This window comes from Pinus tabuliformis, chromosome 3_1 (genome assembly GCF_031772625.1).
Source record: "Pinus tabuliformis cultivar Carrire ecotype Pingquan chromosome 3_1, CPIR1, whole genome shotgun sequence".
Taxonomy (NCBI): domain Eukaryota; kingdom Viridiplantae; phylum Streptophyta; class Pinopsida; order Pinales; family Pinaceae; genus Pinus; species Pinus tabuliformis.
Genome location: NC_142301.1, coordinates 154,625,338 through 154,648,604, shown reverse-complemented (window position 1 = coordinate 154,648,604; position 23,267 = coordinate 154,625,338). Strand labels below are relative to the sequence as shown.

The 23,267-nt window shown below is 42.0% G+C and overlaps 1 protein-coding gene across 1 annotated transcript in view; it reads left to right on the top strand.

Moving 5' to 3' along the window:
- Positions 1–22,928, top strand: part of LOC149186255 (serine carboxypeptidase-like 51) — a 59,763-nt gene extending 36,835 nt beyond the window's left edge. The window contains exons 10-14 of the mRNA XM_089410940.1: positions 21,283–21,352; positions 22,036–22,086; positions 22,199–22,251; positions 22,349–22,478; positions 22,588–22,928. Coding sequence (XP_089267066.1) covers positions 21,283–21,352; positions 22,036–22,086; positions 22,199–22,251; positions 22,349–22,478; positions 22,588–22,656 — 373 coding nt within the window. The 3' untranslated portion in view covers positions 22,657–22,928. The remainder of the gene's footprint in view (positions 1–21,282; positions 21,353–22,035; positions 22,087–22,198; positions 22,252–22,348; positions 22,479–22,587) is intronic.
- The last annotated feature ends 339 nt before the right edge of the window (positions 22,929–23,267 follow it).

Sequence of the window (23,267 nt, the reverse complement as noted above, 5' to 3'; positions counted from 1 at the left end):
AACTGTTCTATCTCTGCCATACCATTTTCTACTAACCCGAAGTCAGTTTCATCTGAAGAGAGTGTGTCGTATCACTCTTACTGACCCGAAGTTAGTTTTATTGATCCCAAATCAATATCACAAGAGAGTGTCTCAAACCACTCATACTGATCCCAGATCAGTTGGAGGTCATCCTAGCATAGGGAGTATGGTAGATACAACGATGCGTCCATCGATAGTACTACTATGGTCCCTAACCCCATTTCCCTGCTCATTGATCAGATGAGAGGTAATTCCCATGAGTCCCAGACTGCATGGGTAGGATGCCACAACAGGAGAACTAATCATCTTATCCCACAGGAGAACTAATTATCCTGACTCACATTTGCCACGAGAGAACTGATCATCATGGCTCACAGGAGAACGAATCATCTTGTCCCAAAGTCGCCTCGCGGTATCACAAGGGAAGGTTGAGCCATTCACCCTGTACACAGCGCACCATTAGGGGAGGGTGAGTCGCCCTATGGTCATGTGTTGCTCCAGTAAGTACCCCAAGCCTCCCAGAGCTCCCAAAGCTCAATGCATGCAACGTGCAAGACCCTTATAAGAAGGTCTCTCAACGACTCCACGTCATCCGGGAAAGTAACAGATTTGACCTTTCCCCGGGGCATTGACAAAGTGTCTGCGACCTGTACATCAGTCTCAATGCGATGGAGCCTCCTCACTCATCAACTTACCATATCCCAAATAAGGTAGTATCTGATGTCTACCTGCTAGAGCAATCATCGAATACGGGATTCCTCAACAATCGAATCCCCTCCTAGTTGTCACAGAGAATCACAAGTGGTATTCATCATGTGTACAAACAGCTCACTGAAGAGCTTCTACAACGAGGCAACTTCACACGAGATCATACTCGTACCTATGTATTCGGTCTTGGGGGTGCTTACAGCAACCGCCTTTTGCTTCCTGCTCATCCATGATATCGAAGCAGAATCCAAAGAGAACCAGCACTGAGAAACACTCTAGTGATCCTCCACACTACCTGCCCAATCAGCATTCGAATAATCATGCAGCTTCATATTTCCGGCAGTGTATCTCAATCCATGAGAGATTGTGCCCCGAAGATATCTCAGAAGATTCTTGGCACCAATCCAGTGATGCTCAAACAAATATGAGCTCACCATGCTAACTGCAAAACATATATCCGGACGGAGGTTCACCAAGAACATCAATGCAAATGAGTTTATGAAACTCAAAGGCATTTCCCAAATCTGGTCCGGCATCATCACCATATAACTTCTGAAAGTTAAGATCCTCGAGGTAGTCACGGGCTTGCAGTTTACCATTCCACATCCGAAATCCAACTCCCTCTTACTTCTACAAGTGAGAGGGTCTGCACCTATCAGAAATAGGTTGTTCTTAGAAGGTGCCAGTATGAGAGGTCTATCATCCACAACCTTCAAACAATGGTTTGGATCGGCTTCACTCTTAGTGAATCTCAGCTTCATCTGACAACTATCAATCCTCTCATATCAAACCCGAGGTGATTTGCTTCAAGCCATAGAGGGCTTTCTTCCACTTGCATACATGAGATTCCCGATGAATCTCAAACCCCTCAGGTTGTTCCAAGCCTGTGAACCTGCTACATGAGGGGAATGGTCCCCTTGTAAGATTTTCCTTCGGTACATCTTAGACATGTACCTTCATGCTCCTTTTGAATTCAGGCATCTGAGTCACCATCTGACTCACATCACGTAGGGCCCCATAAGTAGACCTCCGGTGCTATAGATGAGATGTGTCAAGTCATATAGTCCCCAGTGGACCATCCTGCAACTTGATACAAATTGCCAACCTTGAACTCAAAAGCATCTTACAAAATTTTATTTTTAAACGTGTACCTTTCTATCGATGAATGCCACCCTGTAAACTTTGACTTCCATTGCCGAAATGGACACCAGGTTCTTCTTGTGATCAGGTACATAAAAGAGATTCTGTAAATGAATCGAGTTACCCTCATTCAATTGAGGGGTAACATTCCGTACACCCTTTCCGGGATAGGTGGCATCTTCTCCAAGTACAATCCCACGATTGTTTCCATCTCTACCAAATTAGAGAGAGCACCCTTCTATCGGATGGAGTGCCTTGAAGCACTACAATCAATAAGCCAAATTCCCAAAGAATCTGAAGGAGAGGGCCAATACAAAATAATGCTTCTTTATCTTATCAGAAACAACATTTGATTCTTCATACCTAGGGTTCCTTGCTTTCTCGAGGAGACGGCCATTTCCTTGATGACCTGCATTGTCATTCTTCTGATCACTGAAGATGTCCCTAGAATGATTGTTATCATCATCAAGTGATGTGTCCCTACCAGTCAAACACTCCTTCGCATAATGGCCAAACTTATTTCAACCAAGGCATCTAACTTTCCTTCCACCCTTAGATACAGACTTTCCCATGGAAGTGATCTTCACGTAGGCCATCAGAAACTTCTGCTGCGCCATTCTAATAATATTCTCTGCTTCGACTTTACCCTTGGTGACTTAGAAGAGGGATGAGGAATCCATTGATCCTTTTGTCCTTCCCAACTGTCTTTGGTGATTGCTCTTTCACTCTTGCTTGGGCTTTGTCTTCACCTCAGCTCTGATACCATGTTAAGTTTTAGGTATGTTCTATGCTAGAGCAATTTATTGCAATTTTCACAGTTAGCTCAATATTTTTTCCACTTTAGCAATCACATCAACATCAAAGTAAACTGCAAATAGAACATAAATATAAATTGCAGAAGACAAGCCAAGACAAGAGGACACGAGATATGGTGCTAGCCAAAGACAAACCCCAATGTGGGGAAACCCTTCGTTAATTCTTCTTATATGTTCTTCAATAGTTCAGTAGAGAGAGAGAGATAGAGATAGTACATTTAAAACAGAAGTCAACACTTCGACTTTCTAGATAAGAGAATAGATCATCTCTACATGAGATCAGTTGAAGACATGTTGCTTCAACTGACTCTCCAAGGTGACTCCTTCACCTATCATTGTGTTGCATCTCGTCCACATGCTGCACCTCACCGTGTTGCACCATGTTGCACTCATCATCACAGTGTTGGACCTAATGACCATGCTATGCACTTCATGTTGCTGCTCCTGTCACTGTGCTGCTCCAATCACTGAGTTTCTCTCATCACGGATCTGCACTCAATGTTGCACTCATCATCACAATGCTAGACCTCATGCTGTTGTTGTCACAGTGTCTAGCACTATTGTACATAGTTCCACTGTTGCACCATGCTTATCATTGTCCCAATGTACTTGCAGCATTGTACTTGCTGTTGTCCATGCTTTACCATGCTGCTGCTGTCCATGATTCTTCATGCTTGCAGTTGTCCCATGTGTCACCATGCTTCACCATCACTATTACTATGTGCACTATGTTGCATTGTACATTGTGCTATGTATTGTTGCTCCTATGTACAACTACTACACCAATTGCCATTGTTGTTATGACTGTGTTCAGGTTAGGGCATGACTTGTAGTCTACCACACAGTCAGGAGATAAGTCCTTTTAGGACCGTAGTTTACCTTGGAGAGTTTTCTCTCATGACACTCTGCCCTTTGAAAGTGTTGTCCACCCTTGACAGTCCTTAACACAACCTTAGTTGTGTGCTATGGCCTACAACCTAGCACAACAGCTAGCTGTAGCTTTCGGCCTTCCCAAATGATACCCAAACAATGTCAAAAAGCAGTGTTGCCTTCCTCATGAACTCGTCCAAGCTGACAATACTTACCTGCACTCAAACGCATACATATACAACCCTGAATTTCTCCTCCTTGTGACTGCGGCTTCCCTGTCTAGCATATACACCTAAACCAGACTTTGGTTCATGCACAAGAACAACCTTATTCAATGTTGTCAATACCCACGTTGTCTAGACTCCTTCACGCTATGATAAGGTCCCTTTTGCTGTGGATGAAGTCCTTCTTTTGTTGCGGCTAAGGCTCCTCTTGACTGCGGCTTAGGGCTCCTCTTGACAGTGGATAAGGGCTCCTCTTGACTGCGGATTAGGGCCTCCTCTAGCTGCGGATTAGGGCCTTCCTTCTGCTGCGGATTAGGGCTCTTCTAGCTGTAGATAAGGGCCTCTTCTTACTGCGCATTAGAACTCTTGTTGACTGCGGCTAGGGCTTCTTAGATTTGCGGCCAGATCTCCTTCAAGACTGCAGCTAGGGCTCTCCCTTCAACTGCGGCTAGGGCACCTTTGATGACTGCATCTAGGGCTCTCTTAGATGACCCTTTCCACTGCGTCTTCCTTGAGAGAAAACAAACCCAAACAAGTGGAGAGAGGGAGATCATGAGAGTTGTGTGTTCTCAAATGACTTTCAAGGCACCTCTATTTATACTAAAAGGGTGAGCACATGTGGAGTTTATTTGGTTGTTGGCCGACCTTGACGAATTGTCCCATAGCACAAATAAATTCATATCTCCATGAATACTTATCGGAATCAGATGATCTTTAGATCAATCCTACACCTCTCGATGAGAGGGATCCAAGAAAAATATCAGTTGCCATTAATAAGATGACCCATATGGAGTTTGGCCCTAGTTGCCAATTTTAACAATGAGGAGGCTCACATTACAGTTTATATTTGTGACTTGTGCTTCCAACTAGAGAAACCTCTCCTCTACTGGATCTTAAGGGTTATCATACTCTAATTCGTCGACCATGGCTAGGGTTTTATCACTTTTTGTTTAAACCAATCTGATCCCCTGCAACTTCCCACAAAATACGCAAAGAAACCTACTCTGATACCAACATGATCTGTAAACTATCACGGATATTCCACTAAATAGTTCGTCACAAGAGATTTATGTAAATAAACCAAAATTTGTATTATGAAGACTTGATCATTTTAGATTCTAGATTTGTTATTATTGTTTTTGTTGTTTGTGCATACAATAGATAATATGATGAAAATAGAAAATAGAAAATACAATCACTCAGAAACCACAATGAATGACACGATCTACTGTAAGAAACCCTTCCAGAAGAAAACAAAGTTAAAAGGTGAGGTTGCACTACTCCCTTTTGTTTAGAATGGAAATGGTGTAGGTACAAAGGAGAAGGCACTCTCTATGGCATTGCCTGAGACCTGTGGCCCATGCACTACTACAAGACACAAACCCCCTCTGATATGCTCTCTCTCTCTCTCTCTCTCTCCACACTTAGCTTCTCTACTCTACTATGGAACAAAATTCAAGCAAATAGAATGGAGCCCCTTTTCCTCCTAGTGGCCTCATTATAACACAGCCTGATAGCCAACTAGGGGTTAAATTTGACCCATTCAACCTTCAACATGAGTTACAACTTGACTAGGGTCTTCTTCATAGTCTCCACGTGGCTAGCCCCTATTCAATGAGTAACAGGGCTAACGTGAAATCCTCTTGAATTATTGTAGTTAATCACTATAAGTCAAATTCTAAGAGGCATAACTTTTGCATCCGAACTCCAATTGATGTGATTCTTGCACCACAAGGAAGGTCTTTGAATGTAGAATAGAGTCACAAGGTCTAGTGCTTAGGCAAGAAAGTTTTATCCCCCAAAAAAATATCATTTAAGGCTTCAAACTAACCTTGAAAGGTTTAAGACTCCAACTCTCCACAATGGATCTTGCTAATAAAAGTGCTCTTGTAAGTTGATTCCTTCAACTTTCCCACTCTAAAAGCATTGAAATGAATGACAAATTATATAGTGATCCAATCCGAATCACCCAATTAAATAGTTGAAGTATCCAAATACCCTAGTCTTAACCATAGACAACTATCAAGACAAGTTAAACACTAGGCCTCTAGTAAAAGAAGGGGCTTCATTCCGGTTGCATTGAGTTGTTGTACCATACAAGAGCATAGCAAAAGAGTGGGATATTATGAGCAAAATAAAGGAAGTAGAAGACCCTGTAATAGTAATTAGAGACACAATGTTTATTGCAACTCCATTGTTGGAAAATGTAGCTAGGTTCAGTGTTCATAATTGTTATTGTATTTATGTCATTGTATATTTTATGTAAAATTAAAATGAAGAAAAAGAAAAATTTATTTTTCAAGCATGGGTTTCATGCTCAAGTCAAACTATTATTTTATTGAAGCATGTTCTTCATGCTCATTATTATTTGTGTTGGTCAAAGTCAAAGGCTTATTTATAGTCGAGAAAAAAAATTCAAATATGTAATTTGGGTCAAAACTGTCTCTAAATAGTTTTGAGCATTTTGAGGAATCGATTATTGAAAATTTGATCGAGAGAGCACGCTCAACAGCCCTCCTCTGACCTAGCCGACCGTCGCTCCTGTAGATCTCTCTCTCGGCAGCCTCCTGCTGCTGAGGCCAACCAAAAAGAGAGTGGAGAAAGCTCTGCGTGGTGAGCCTCTTCATCTGGAAAAATTTGAGTTCTACCAGAATGGACGCCGAAGGGGGCCCTCGCCCTCCCCTCCCTCTTGAGATCGATGCCTTCAAACGATTGGTAGCCTCCTGCGATAAGAGGAAAGCAAACCTGAACCAGCAGAAGTTTGTTAAGAAAGCCGAATCCATCCCCTCTGTAGAACTGCCTGCGGAACACCCGTGCCGGACTGCGCTGAACCTGGCAGAACGCGGGCTTATTGGCCAATTTACGGGCCTTTGGCCCTCTCCCAAAGCTATTGATGGATGGGTCCAGCGAAACTAGAGGCCCCTTGTCTCTGAAGGAATCCGAAATCACCTAGTAGGCAGAGGTTACTATGTTTTTGTCTTCAAATCAGCAGAAGGTCAAGATCTTATTTTCCGAAACGGTCCATATTTCATGGGCCCCCAAGGGCTCTATCTAAATAAATGGACGGTGGACTTTGATCCCTCCCAGGATACTCCTTCAGTCGTCCTTGTATGGGTAAGGTTACCCCACCTACCTCTCCACTACTAGAACTCGGAATCTATGGAAACAATTAGGAACAAACTAGGTAAATACATTGATAGGGCTGAAAGGAGAGAACAATATTCGTGCACCAGAATATGTGTTGAAGTCGATCTGGAGATAGGGTTGCCTAAGTCGATCAAGCTTACCATAGCTGGCTGGTCTCACATACAGGAACTTGATTATGAACAACTCCCCTTCAAGTGCCGACATTGTCACGGCTATGGCCATTTCGCTTGAAACTGCAAGAAGAAAACTGAGGAAGAATCTGAAAAAGAGAAGGGCGAACAGTGGACACAAGCCCGAAAAGCAAGCACATCCAAACAGACCAACAGAATGAAAAGGAAAGGAGTGAATCTAGAGACCGGAGGACCCTCTGCTAGGAAGAGTTCACCCGAAGATCAAGCTACAGCAAATGCCACCATCTCAACATATCCTTTTGCTGTACTAAACCTTACAGATGACCAACCAGAACTTGAAGAGGGAGAGGTGCAACAGTACATGGAACAGATAGAAGACGCAAAAACAAACTCAGGATCTCAGGAACAAACTGTAGAAGCCACTATAGAAATCCCTTGTGTAGATGCAATCCAGCAGGAAAAGCAGGGCCCTCCAACAGGCGCCATATCCCCACCCTCTTATGCAGAAATGACTAAAAAGAAAAAACTGATAGACAACCCTGGTTCTTCCGAAGATGACCCTTTTGAGCAATCCAACAAAAAGGCAAGAAGGAAGTCTCGTAAGGAGATCAAAGAAGAAGAGGCGAAGCGATTAAAGATGCAGGGCAGTCAGTCCACAATCGAAATGTCACTAGGCAGAAACACAAGGACCTGACCCACAAAGGGAGGGCCTACTCCTCCCCTCTCTAGTAAATAATGCAGATTGTCTCTTGGAATTGCAGGGGTTTGGGGAACCCTCTGAAAGCTGAAGCAGTAAAAGATCTATCAAGAATGGAACCCTCAGATATCCTCCTGCTCTAAGAGACAAAGATAGAAGAAGATGCTCTTCTATCTTTAAGTCAAACCAAGTGGAAAAAGAACTCAGGAAAAGCGGTCAGCGCCCGAGGAACTTCAGGGGGCCTTGCAACCTTATGGTCGGAGGATATGTTTCAGCTGAAAAGCTCCTTTGCAACCCAACACTGGATATATACAGATCTTCTACACCTCCCAAGTAAGATTTCTTTAGCTCTCTTCAATCTTTATGTTCCTATTAACTTCCTGGAAAAGAAGGATTGTTGGAATTCTCTCTCAGACTTCCTAGAAATATACTCCCCTCCAAACATCATACTGGCGGGGGATTTTAACATCACACTAGACCCAAATGAGAAAAAAAGTGGAGTATGGGGTAAAGATCCCTTCCATGCCTCGGTGGAGTCTCTAATGCTCGCATGGGACCTCCTTGACCTCAAACCTAAGAAAGGTCGTTATACCTGGACCAACAATAGAGTTGGTAATGCCAACATTGCTGCCCGTCTAGACTGGTTTCTAGTTCAAAGTACTTTGATGGAGGGGAAGCATTTAATCTCTTCAAAAATACTGCCCAAAATAACATCTGATCATAACCCCATCTCGCTGCTGATAGAAAAAGAGGAGGACTTGGGCCCTATTCCCTTTAGATTCAACCCTCTTTGGGTATCGAGAGAGGGATTTATGGACACAGTGGCTCACATTTGGTCGCAACTAGTTGAAGGATCCCCCAACTTTGTGTGGGAACAAAAACTCAAATACACTAAGTTTGCATTAAAATCCTGGGCAAAAAAAACCCCTTTCCACTCCAACGAACAATAGACAAAAGATTGTTCAGGCTCTAGCTGAGATTCAGTTAGGCATGGAAGGATCTGAAATCACCAAAGCTCAGCTGCTCATTGAACAGAACGCCCAGTTCAACTCTTTTCTTTCCTTTCGACAGGAAGAGGAATATTGGTGCCTTAAGTCTCGCAGCCTCCAACTGCAAGCCGGAGACGGAAACACAACATTCTTTCACAGACAATGCAGAGCTCGTCTCTCTCGGAATCACATTTTCGAAATATCCACCAGTGAGGGGGAAGTCATCAAAGGACAGCCTCTCATAAAACAGGCAGCCTCATCCCATTTTCAGCATCTGTTCCAAGAGGATGGTTCTTCCGATGAAGATCTGGCTGTTGACTTTTTGTCAAACATCCCCTCACTTGTCTCAGCAGAGGTAAACGCTGGATTATTGAAGCCTTTTTCTGAAAAAGAGATAGTGGAAGTCATATGGTCAATGCAGCCAGATAAAGCTCCTGGGCCGGATGGCTTCACCATCCATTTCTACAGAGCTTGCTGGGAGGTAATAAAACTCGATCTCCTCAGAATGGTAAAAGCCTTCCAAAAGAAAGCCAAAGTGGGAGGGTGCACCAACTCCACCTTCCTCGCCCTAATCCCAAAAGAAGTTAACCCAGAGACTTTCAACAGGTTCCAGACTATCTCTCTGTGCAATGCCTCCTACAAGATCCTTGCCAAACTCTTAGCCAATAGACTCAAGCCTCTGCTAGGGAACCTGATCTCCCCTCTACAGGGCAGTTTTGTCAAAGGAAGGCACCTCATAGACAATGTGATCCAAGTGCAAGAAGCCCTCCACTCTAGCTACACTCAAAAGGAAAAAGGCATGCTCATCAAGTTAGACATGTCAAATGCCTTTGACCGGGTTAAACTTTCATTTCTCTATAAAATCCTCCTCTCCTTCGGTTTTAGTGCTGAGTTTGTCAACTTGATAAAAGCCTGCACACACAGACCTTGGATAGCGCCCCTGGTCAATGGCAAACCTTCTGACTTCTTCCAAGCTTCAAGAGGGCTCTGCCAAGGGTGCCCATTGTCACCCTTTCTTTATATCCTGTTGGCAGAATCCCTAAGCAGAAAACTTACAGCGGAAATGGAAGTAGGCTCTATCCCAGGTATCAAGGCAGAAATAGGAGTGGATCCTATAAATCACGCCCTCTTGGGAGGGGCCTCGATTAAGATAGCAAAGGCTTTCAAAGAAATTCTTCAACACTTCTGCTTAATCACAGGAGCCTTGATCAATAAAAGAAAAAGCGTTGTCTACGGCTGGAATGTAGATCATCCAACTATCCTTCGAATTGCCTGCACATTGGGATTCCCTGGGTATGACAAATGGGAAAAGATCAAATACCTAGGCCTTCCCTTAACCTTGGGACCAAGCCCTCCCTCCCTTTGGACAGAAGTAATTAGCAAGATAAAAGCAAAAATAGCATATTGGGGAGGCCAATGGCTAACAAAGGCTGGGAAGATGGTTTTGATAAAGGCAGTCCTCTCCGCCCTTCCCATCTTCCAGTCTTCCCTCCTGCTAGCTCCCAAGTCTACCACGGAACAGATTTCCAAACTCCTTCGGGATTTCTTTGGAACGGAGGCAAGGGCAATCAGAGCAAGTTACATCTGGTAAGATGGGATATCCTTAAAAGACCACTCCAGCAAGGTGGGTTACAGATTCGGGATCCAGGCCTGGAAAATCTGGCTCTCGGTGGAAAAATCATATGGCAACTGTACGCAGATAAAAATCATCCTGTCAGCAAGATCCTCTAGAAGAAATACCTCAAGGGAGGCTCCCTGAGAAACCTCACAACGGCTTCTACTTCAACAGGAACAGCAATATGGAATTTAGTCAGAAGAAGCATCGACCATTTACAGCAGCATTTATACAGAATTCGGGGCAATGGACAGAGAACATTATTGTGGGAGGATACTATCCAAGGGAATGTCCCACTGGCCACCCTAAATTCCTATAGTGATATAAAGATCTGGCTAGTGAACAAAGGCCTCCTTCGGCTTGCAGACATATGTTCTTGGGACAGCAAAGGGAATTGGGCAAGATGGACTTTTCCAGGGGTTCCTGACCCTCTGGAATCACAAAAAAACTTGTTGTGTGCAGCCCTCTCTGGCCTCGCCCCTATTCATCGTTCATCCAAAGATAAATGGGGGTGGAGAAGAACCAGAATTTATACAGCAGCTCAAGGTTTCTCCTCTTTACAAGTCACACACTCCCCTTTGCTGACACCGAAGCTCTGGAAATCCGTTTGGTCCCCCCTCAGCCTTCCAAAGGTGAATTTCTTCACTTGGTTACTCATGCATAAAAAGGCACTAACAGGAGAAAATCTGAACAAAAGAGGGTTCCACGGCCCCTTTAGATGCTGCCTATGCACTTCTGCTATCGAAACCTCTGACCACTTACTGGTTGACTGCGATTTCACACAAGCAGTCTGGAAGATGGTCCTCCACGGTCTCAGCGTTCCCATCCCCTCTCAGATAACAGTTGTGTCTCTCTACACCTCCTGGGCAGACCAAAACCCTGAGAAAAAAACTAAAAATGCAGGCTAGAATAACATTTGGCAAGCAATTCCAAAATGCCTTTGGTGGAAAGTGTGGTTGGCGAGAAACGATGCATTTTCAACAATAGGCTCCCGAATTCAGTGGAAGTGGCTACCAAAGTGAAAGCCCTCTTGTTGGAAATCGTAGATAAATCAGTTTTTGCCTCTTCTTTACCTGTCGAAGCCTCTACGTAGCTAGGACCGTACGTGACAGAAGAAAGGAAAGTTTCAACCAGCAAATCGATGAGAGCTCCTACTTGGTGCTTGCGTCTCACTGAAGGTGACTTTCTCACGTGGTGGCAGGGGACCTCAAAAGCCACTATCTTCTTTGATGGAGCATCCAAGGGGAACCCAGGAATTGCATGCGCAGGAGGATTGATTCTTTCCCCAGATAGATCGAATAAAACCAGCTTCAGTTGGGGTCTAGGCATAAGTTCGAACAATCAAGCAGAGAGTTACAGTCTCTTAAAAGCATGCCAGATTGCGAAGGAACTAGGTTATAAAATAATTCAAATATTCGGAGATTCGGAGCTTCTGATTAATCTCTTAAACTCCGAAGATTATTTTCGTAACCCTGCTTTAAACAAAACCTTGCAGCGAATTCGAAACACTTTGAAAGACTTTGACACAGTTGACTCATACCATATTCTGCGGGATTTAAACAAGCAAGCAGACTCGCTGGCAAATAAAGGCTATCTGTTGTCTCAAGGAAAACTTAGCCTTAATGGAGGACCCTGCTCAATTCATCCTCTGCCTTAACCAGTCATAGGAACAGCATCCGAAGGAACAACAACAAAAGGACAACAACCAGAAGGAACAACACCAAAAGGAACAGCATCCGAAGGAACAACAGGGCGAAGGAACAGCACCAAAAGGAACAGCAAACAGATGAAGGAACAGCAGCAAAAGGAACAACAAGTAGAAGGAACGACAAGCAGAAGGAATGGCAAGCAGAAGGAACAACAAGCAGAATGAACAGCAGCAGAAGGAACAGCACACTTAAGGAACAGCAAGAGGAAAAACACAAGGAACAGGTCACAGAATTTGCTTTTCCAGTGAGACAATATGTAAGACAGTAATCAAGAATAGCCAAAGAACTCAATGAATTTTTGAATTTAAGCATAGGAGAAGGGACTACGCTCCCAGCTCATTCTCATTGCTGAGTTTTTATAAGCTATTGTCGATTGTAATAGGAGCTTGCTCCACTTTTGGCAATATATACACTACCCGTTCTTGTTAAAAAAAAATTGTCTCTAGATGCCAAGTCAACTTTGCCTGTCAAGTCAACCCTACCCCAGAAGACATGTCTATTCGAACCCCTCTGAACAGCATAAATAGAGGACGTGTTGAGCTCATCTCGAAGAAAGAAATTTGTATGATCACTGAAATATTGCATAAGGAAAGAGGACCGAAGTCTCAATTTGACAAGCAAAGGAGGGATTTTCTTAAGTTCAGATTTGTGGAAATTTTTCCTTGTCACATCTCTTGTCGAAGATTTGTTCCTGATGTTGTACATGTTTTTGGTCTCTTTTTGTTGATGGATTTGCTATGAAGGAGGGTTTGACTTGGCATCTAGAAGGTTGGGGTCTTTTATGATCATGGGTCTTGGATATCTCACTTTGATCTGATTCTATAAGAGAATTTTTATGGGTTTTCCCCTTGGAGGGGTTTTTCCTTCGGATGGAACCTATATCTTGTGTTCATTGTTTTCTTGTGATCTTCATGTGTTAAATTATGGTATGTTCTATGCTTAGAGTAGTTTACTCATTTTTCTTCTTATTAGCCACAGATTAGCAATCATATATACATTAAGTAAAGTGCAGATAGAACATTAAATGATCAACAGAAAACAAGCCAAGACAAGAGACACAAGATGTGGCGGCTAGCGAGGGACAAACCCCAATGCGGGGAAACCCTTTGATCAAATCTTCTTTTATCTTCAATAGTTCAGCAAAGAGAAATAATACAAAATCTAAATTATGTAATCTTATATCAGTAGCAGCAAACCCTAGATCAGCAAAGTCAAACTTGGTCAAACTAGCTGAAATTGACCTCTAAAATACTTGGTCAATTTTCAGTCAACTTGTCCTCAAACAACCTGAAGAAATAGCCCTTGAACAGCCCCAAAAGTTCAGTCAATTTGCAGATTTCTGAAGTCAACTTGCAGCCCTAAACTAGGGCAGTCAACACCGGTCAAACCAGAGGTCAAATCACCTCGATTTTCATGCCAAAAATTGTGGCCTGCCTAGGAGAGGCAACCACACCCAATCCGCACTTCTGGAAGGTCAACGCTGGTCAAAGAGATGACCTGCTGCCCTAGCGTCCTCCTTTCTGCATCTTCCTTGCCCTAGGACGTCTTCCTTTCAGCCACACGTGTGAGAGAGAGAGAGGCTCCTTTTATGCGTAGGAGAGAGAGAGAGAGAGAAGATGAGTGAATTGAATTGTCCAAATGAGGAGAATGCTCCTTGTATTTATATGCAAACGTTGAGGTTGAATAGACATGACTGTTGGGTTTCTGAGCCTACATAAGTTTGCTGGCTGACCTTGACAATTTGTCCATAATCAAAATAAATTCATATCTCCATAATTACTTATCAGAATCGAATGATCTTTCGATCAATCCTACACCTCTCGATGCGAGGAATCTAGGAAAAATATCAAAAGCCTAAATAAGGTGATCCACATGGAGTTTGGCCCTAGTTGTCAATTTTAACATTCCCTCTCAATTAGGGATAACTTCATCTGCAATCTGTTAGACCGTCGCTGCTATCCATCCATCAAATGCACTATCCTGTATAGCTTGACCCCACTCTGCTTTGCTCTACTCGAACTATGGAGAAGAAGAAATGATCGAGGATGTATCATACCATCCTCCATTGACCCGAAGTCAGTCTCAGAGTGTGAACCACTCTCACTAATCCAAGATCAGTATCATTGAGCCCAGATCAACGAATGTCATCCTAGCATAGGGAGTACGGTAGATACAGCGATGCGTCCATCGATAGTACTACTATGGTCCCTATCCTCATTTCCTTGCTCATTGATCAGATGAGAGGTACATCCCATGAGTCCTAGACTGCATGGGTAGGATGCCTCGACAGGAGAACTAATCACCTTGTCCACAAGAGAACGAATCATCCTGTCCAATGGATGCCACGGAGAACTAATCATCCTGCTCCACAGTCGCCACGGAGAACGAATCATCCTGGCCCACGGGAGAACTAATCATCCCGTTCCACAGTCGCCATGGGATGTCACAGGGGAAGGTTGAACCTTTACCCTGTACATAGTGCACCACTAGGGGATGGTGAGTCGCCCTGTGGTCACATGTCGCTCCAAGAAGTACCCCGCACCCCCCTAGAGCTCCCAAAGCTCAATACATCATACTCGACCCTCATAAGAGGGTCTCTGAACGACACCAAGTCGTTCTCGGAAAGTTAGGAATTTGAACTTTCCTAGGGGCTTTGTCAAAATGTCGGCGAACTGTTCATCTGTACTGATATGTTGGAGCCTTATTGCTCCTTGCTGCACCATATCTCAAATATAGTGGTACCTCATATCAATATGCTTGGAGCGATCATGAAATACGAGATTCTCTGATAAACGGATCTCGCTCTGGTTGTCACACAGAATCACGGTGGTATCCAATGTAAATCCAAGCAGCTCACTGAAGAGCTTTCGCAACCAGACTGCCTCACAGGAGGCCATGCTAGCAGCAATGTACTCTGCCTCGGCGGTGCTCAAAGCCACTAACTTCTGCTTCCCGCTCATCCAAGATATCGAGGCAGATCCCAAAGAGAAAAAGCACCCGGAAGTGCTCTTTCGGTCCACCACACTTCCTGCCCAATCAGCGTCAGTATACCCAAGTAGTCTCACATCTCCGGCGGTGTATCTCAACCCATGAGTGATTGTGCCACAAAGATATCTCAATAGACTCTTGGCACCAATCCAATGTGAGTGGTGAGGCTCAACCATATGTTGACTCAATGTGTTGACTACAAAGCATATATCCAGACGGAGTTCACCAAGAACATTAGTGCTCTGACGAGTTGACGATACTCTGTAGCATTTCGTAAAACAGGTCCGACAGCACTACCGCTTAACTTCTTGAAGTCAAGCTCCATCGGGGTAGTTACAGGCTTGCAATCCACCATGCTGAATCTCTCCAATATCTTCACCACATATTTTCCTTGAGATAGGAAAATCTCCCCTAGTTTCTGCCAGACTTCCAGTCCTAGGAAATAGTGCATAAGTCCTAGGTCTTTCATCTCGAACTCAGAAGCCAGCTCCCTCTTACATTCATGAATGAGAGGGTCTGCACCTATTAGAAAGAGGTCGTCAACATATAGCACCAGTATGAGAGGCTTGTCATCTATAACCTTAAAGTAAAGGTTAGGGTCGGCTTCACTCCTAGTGAATCCCAGCTTCATCAAGTAGTTATCGATCCTCTCATACCATGCTTGGGGTGCTTGCTTTAGCCCATAGAGGGCCTTCTTCAACCTGCACACATGAGATTCTCAATCATAAATCTCAAATCCTTCGGGTTGCTCCACATAGACCTCCTCTTTGATCAAACCATGTAAGAACACAGTCTTGACATCCATCTGATGTAGGTTCCATCCTTGCGAAGCAGCAAGGGCTATGATCGAGCGAATGGTGGTATATCGGGCAACAGGTGCAAATATCTCGTCATAGTCTATACCTTCCTTTTGGGAGAAGCCACGAGCGACAAAACGAGCCTTATACTTTTCCGCACTTCCATCAACTGCATGCTTTATCTTGTAAAGCCATTTTGAAGTGACAACTGCTTTGTCCTGGGGTCTGGGGACCACATCCCAAACATCGTTTTTCATAATGGACTCATATTCCTCAATCATAGCATCCTTCAATACTTGATGCTTGACGACATCTGTGAATGACGAAGGCTCATTTTGGATGATCGTGCTCATGATGGTCAAGTATCCCTGATACCTGTTCGGCTTCTTACTTTCACAAAAGGTTCCTTGGGGTGCAATGTCCTTCAACATCATCAAGTGTCCCCCTAAGCCATGAAGGCCTCTTCCTAGAAGAGGAAGGCTCTTGCAGAGGAGGATCAATAGGATCCATAGGTTCTTCCACATCGGGCATCGTCTCATCTTCTTTTTCTTTCGGTTCCCCAGTGTCAGCTTCTTTAGATCCCCTTAAAGTAGGAAGATTGTCTACCTTGCTAAGAGCCATATCTTCGTCAAAGGTGACATCATGATTAATCTCGACTTCCCTTTGACCAACTACATAGATTCAATATCCCTTAGTATTTTCGCTATAGCCCACGAAGATTCATTTCTTTCCAGATGCACCCAATTTATTCCTTTTTTCTTTAGGCACATGAAAATATACAGGGCTTCCAAAAATTCTAAAATGAGATACGTCAGGTTTCCTACCTGTGAACATTTCTTCGGGAGTCTTGAACCCAATGCTTGATGAGGGCATCGGTTTTGTACATATACGATGGTATTTGCAGCTTCGGCCCACAACACAGACAACTTCCACAATTGTACGATTCTTCCTTTCCGCCACACCATTCTGTTTAGAAGTATATGGCGTAGTAGTCTCCCTCTTAATGCCAGCCTCTTTGCAAAAGTCATGAAACTCATTGGATTCATATTCAGTCCCATTATCAGTCCTTAAGATCTTGATCTTCTTTTCGGTTTGATTCTCGATCAAGGCTTTGAAGTGTTGAAACCAGGAGAACACTTCATCCTTCTTTTTCAAGAAGTATATCCAAGTCTTGCAAGAATAATCATTTGTAAAACTGAGGTAAGATAAATATCCTCCCAAGGAGTTCACAGGCATCATACTGGATATGTCTGAGTGAACCAACTGCAATATATCGGAGGTCTTGCTTTGGCTTGAGGGGAATGGTCCCCTTTTGAGCTTCCCTTCGGCACATCCTGGACATACACCTTCTTGCTCTAATCTGAACTCGGGCATCCCGGTCACCATTTTTCTTACATTGGGTAGAGCTTTATAATGAAGGTCAGCAAACCTATGATGCCATAGTTCGAACTGAAGAGATGTGTCACAAGACATGACACCCAGCAGACTTCCACCGACCTGATATAATGAATCAACTCGAAACCCAAGAGTAAAAGCATCTTTAAAGTTCTTTTTCCATACACGTACCTTGCCATCGCTGAAGGCCACCTTGTAGCCTTTGTCTTCCATTGCTGAAATGGACACCAAGTTCTTTTTGAGATCAGGTACATATAATACATCTTGTAAGTGGATGGTATTACCCTGATTCAATTGAAGAGTGACATTTCCTACGCCTTTCACGGGATATTTTGAATTATCTCCAAGAACAATTTCCAGGTTGGTTTCCTTCTCTATCAGATTATAGAGAGCTTCTTTGTAACCAGTGAAGTGCCTTGAGGCACCACTATCAATAAGCCAATTTCCCAGCGAGTCCGAGGGAGCAGTAGTAGATAGAGCTGCTGGTAGATAATATTCATCTTGCTTATTGTTAACAATGTTAGATTCATACCTGGAATTTCTTGCCTTCTTGAATGGTTGTCCTCTTCCTTGATTTCCAACACTTCTTTTACCTCTGCCATTTGACCTGCCATTCCTTTGATTGCCTTGAGAGGGATTTTGATCATCGTCCTGGTGTGAGTCCCTTTTATCAGGGCACTCCCTAGCATAGTGACCCGTTTTATTGCAATTATAACATCATCCTTTTCTTCCACCTTTGGTCTAGCCTTTCCTTTGAATTTAGCCCCGGAATTGTTTCTTCTTTTAGTATGAGAAGAAAAGGCAGAGGGATGACCTTTAAGTATGGGCATTTCTTGCTCTTCCATCCTCGTTTCTTCTTGAATGTATCTGGCCATTAATTCCTCAAACCCAAGAATTACGTTATTCTTGAGAAGAGTAGTCCTGAATATATACCATTCAGATGGCAATCCTCCAAGAGTTGTGAGTGTCATTTCCATGTCAGGAATTACTTCCCCAATAGATAGGAGATCGTTCTTGATATCAGTGATCCTTAAGAAATATGCTTGCATACTCTCATCTTTGCCCTTCTTAATTTCCTTCAGGTTATTTCTAAGAAACAAGACTTGATTTACATCATTAACTTTAAATAAACTCACTAGTCTATCGTAGATTTCCTTGGAGGTGTTCAGCGCGGAAACATAGGCCACCAAGCGCTTGTCAATAGAATCCTGGATGATCTTCCTTGCTTTGAATTCTCCCTTGGTCCATTTGTTCCTAGCAGCAACGGATGCATTTGATGGAGGCTCAACAATTCCGCCTCTCACATGGTCCAATACTTCCTGTTCTTCTAATGTTAAATCGAGCGACATCTTCCATCCGTGATAGTCAGACTTCTCACGGAGTTTGTCTTCAGCACGGAAGTGTGTTGAGGACCCCATGATTTCTTTAAGATAGTCTTGCCAACCTTCTCTTCGGTGATTGCTCTTACTCTTGCTCTTACTTGGGCTTTGTCTTCACCTCAGCTCTTATACCATGTTAAATTATGGTATGTTCTATGCATAGAGCAGTTTACTTATTTTTCTTCTTGTTAGCCACAGATTAACAATCACATATACATTAAGTAAAGTGCAGATAGAACATTAAATGATCAACAGAAAACAAGCCAAGACAAGAGACACAAGATGTGGCAACTAGCTAGGGACAAACTGCAATGCGGGGAAAACCTTTGATCAAATCTTCTTTTATCTTCAATAGTTCAGCAGAGGGAAATAGCACAAAATCTGAATTCTGTAATTTTATATCAGTAGCAGCAAACCCTAGATCAACAAAGTCAAACTTGGTCAAACTAGCTGAAATTGACCTCTAAAATACTTGGTCAATTTCCGGTCAACTTGTCCTCAAACAGCCTGAAAAAACAGCCCTTGAACAGCCCCAAAAGTTCAGTCAATTTGCAGATTTCTGAAGTCAACTTGCAGCCCTAAACTAGGGCAGTCAACACCAGTCAAACCAAAGGTCAGATCACCTCGATTTTCGTGCCAAAAATTGTGGTCTGCCTAGGAGAGGCAACCACACCCAATCCACACTTCTGTAAGGTCAATGCTGGTCAAAGAGATGACCTACTGCCCTAACATCCTTCTTTCTGCATCTTCCTTGCCCTAGGACGTCTTCCTTTTAGCCACGTGCGTGAGAGAGAGAGAGAGAGGCTCCTTTTATGCGTAGGAGAGAGAGAAAGAAGATGAGTGAATTGAATTCTCCAAATGAGGAAAATGCTCCTTGTATTTATATGCAAACATTGAGGTTGAATAGACATGAATGTTAGGCTTTTGAGCCTACATAAGTTTGTTGGCTAACCTTGAAAATTTGTCCATAATCAAAATATATTCATCTCTCCATAAATACTTATCGAAATCGGGTGATCTTTAGATCAATCCTACACCTATCGATGAGAGGAAATTAGGAAAAATATCATAAGCCATAAATAAGGTGATCCACGTGGAGTTTGGCCCTAGTTGCCAATTTTAACTTTGTGTTTTGATAATTGTTTGATCAAGAAACATAATAAAGATTAATAAGAAGCCAACAAAATTCACAAGCAATTATCAAAGAAAGAGAAATCTACCCTAATTTACAGTCAAACTGATTTCTCAACATCCATAGTAAGCCCACCTTTCTTTGAATACGCATTCGATATCTAAGAATAAAGAGCAAGGCATAGTCCTCAACTTCCTGCTTGATTTCCTTGTATCAAGTTTTCTAGGGTACATCTTGTGTTCATTGTGTGGTGTGGTATTTATTGTTGTAGCTTATTTTTTTATTCTCAATTTATTTGAGTATTTTGAGAACTATCCTTGTAATATTAAATTTAAGTCATAAGTAAACACTGGATGATAGAGGATAGCCTCACAAATTATAATGCCAATTAGGTTTAGCTCATGTGGTTGAGAGAGATGTTATCCTCCACAGCCAGTTTCAATTCCTACATATGACTGTTGAGTTCATAATGAGCATTTCTTGCAATGGCTTTGAGCCTTGTTCTTTGAGTAGTCCCTCAAGGACCAAAACATGTATATTCATCATATGGAATATAAAGAAATTTCTCATGGAAAGAAAAAATCACAAATTACAATATTTTGTGCTGACATGTAAGATATGTCATGACAAATTGTGCAAATGGAATATCCACAGCAATTTACAGAGCATCATGGCTACCATAATAAGCAGGAAAATACTTTTTGACCATCCAAAAGATAGCTTAGCCATATCAAGCTATGCAGGAGACATGCTTACCCATAGCACACAAGTAAAATTGAGCAGCGTATATCACAAAATTCACATTTCCGGCTAATTCATGCACAATTTGAATTGCAATACAACACATACTATAGAGTAAAAGCAATTGCAAAAAGAAAGTTGAGTGAACATGACTTTTAACCATTCAACTTTACAAAATATATAGAGAGAGAGGAGATTGTCAAATATAGATATAGGGAAGACAATTCACTTTCATATACTGTTTCATGAGAAACACTTACCAGCAGCACAAGTAAAATTCAGCAGCTTATAGCACGAAATTTACATTTCACAATAAATGGGGTCATAAGGTGAATTGCCGTACAACACACACACATATAGCTTGCCATGTATAAGATATATCATATAGGGAAGACAATTTTGCTTTCATATCCTGCTTCAAGAGTTTCTGAGTTTCTCCTCTTTATTTGTCGCATACTTTCATACTCCATAGAGGAGTACTCTAGAGTGTGTAATAAGCTAATTTCATTTTCCATAAAATTCCATTCTTCCTTTAATGTCTTTCCTAATAGATTACATCCATTGAATTACATGTTTGTTTCTTGCCTGAGTTCGTCTCTGAATAAATCTACTCCTTTCAGCATTTGCTCTCACAATTTGATAATTTAGAGATTACTGCTTACTTTTTCTAGAAACCGACATCGAGCTTGTTTTGTCTGCCAGTAGGAAGATTTGATAGAGAATTTAGACATTCCTGTATTCAATTTTTCTAAAAACTGAAGCTGATGTTCGTTGTGTCTGCCAGATGGAATGATCAACACGATCTTGTTTTTCGAGCACTACAAAGTGACTTCATGAAGAGTGTAGTGGATCAGGTTAGCAGAGTTCTTCTGAATAAACTTCATGTTAAATGTTAAACTATACCTCATGTAACTTACATGTATTTAAAATTGAATGTAAATGAAATCATCTCAGACATCCTCTGTCCCACAGTCATGGGGTACATCAACCAATGCAATTTGGGCCTCCTTCTTAGTCGTATGTGGACCGATGCAACTTCATAGGAATTGAACCATTGACATGTTATGGGAAGAAACTACCGAAACAAACCCACATTGTCCTCCATTCACTTGTTACATTTGCCAATCATCTCATCAGCTTCAGATTTTTGGGGCAAGAGCTAATCAAATCCTTATCTTGTTCTTTTCATTTTCTTCTCCAGGATATAAACAAGACAGACATGCAGAAAAGATAATCAGGCAAATCACGTACACACTAGAGTTGGCCTTAGGATTTTTCCCTGAACTTGTCCAAACACTAGATCTTCATCTAGTATTTTTGCCAGACCTTCGCAGCCTAATAAGAAAGAGTAATCGAACCCTCATCTTGGGAATTGGTATACCCTATGGAAACCCTAACCCTCAAATCAAGTTTGTACCAGCGTTTACAAGCCTTATCTTGCAACAGACAATCTCAAAATCGCGCTGTTTGAGTGATACTTACTCTTTATGCCGACCTCTGAATTACTGCAATGACAAATTGTTTCTAATAACTGCAGGTCGATGAGCTGTTATCTCGAGGTGAAAATGTTACAATTTACAACGGCCAGGTGAAACAACTGTGGCTCAGTTTGTGGGTTAGTTCCGATCATATTTTAAGGGAATTAATTGGACGAAAAAACATTTACTTATCAAGCTTCAATCAACTCTTAAAATTTGCAGGTGGATTTGATCTGCGCAACCACAGGAACAGAAGCCTGGGTTCAAAAATTGAAGTATGTACAAAACCCTAATCAATTCAAATTTGACTTGGGATTCCTTTCAATAACAAAGCATTACTAAACTAATACGATTTCCAACAAAATGACTCAGATGGCTGGGTTTGAGGGAATTTAATTCAATTAGGCGCACTCCGCTCCACTGCGACGGATCGGAAACAAAGGGATTCGTCAAACCATACAAAAATCTGCGATTCTTCTGGGTTCTGGGCGCAGGGCATTTCGTAAGTAGAAGCATTTCATTCATTTTATTTCGAATTTTAATGGAATGGGATTGCAGAGAAACTAGAATGAAAATGAGTTGATGACAGGAATTTGATAAAATGTGAACAGGTACCCGTAGATCAACCCTGCTTAGCCCTGGAGATGCTTGATATGGTTATCACTTCTACATCCTTCTAATTTTTCCCATTAAACTCCATAATCCTTATCCATGAAGTATAGATTACATGCAGCGTAATAAATAAAAAAATCATATAATAATTTGCATTATTGTCAACAAACACATGGCAATTTTGCATTTGTCACTGGGCCTTGATCAATTGGAACACACCTGAACAACATTTTTCAAAGTCCGCCGCTGAGACAGCGGAATACTAATGTTCATGATATTGTTTCAAATTTTAGTGGGCATGCTCGTTAAATGGAATGAAATTTTCGAAGTCCTTCGTTAACATTACAAATGTTCATGACCTGATTTCAAGTTTTGATCGGTTTAGGGTATATTGGTCAAGTGGAATGAGATTTATATATATGTGTATGCTGGAATGAAATTAACATATTAAAAATGATGTTTTTGATCAATATTAGAAATCATATTACTGGTCTAGATTTATTTTAATTGAATCAAATTTTTTTGAGTGAAAAGAAATTTTGTTTAGTAGATTCTGATTTAACATGGATTTAGGATGGTTTAATTATTATTCATAATTACAATTATTTACTTTATTTTATTTTTATGCAATTTATTTTACTTTTATTTTTGTGTAATTTGACCTAGTCAAAATGTTTAC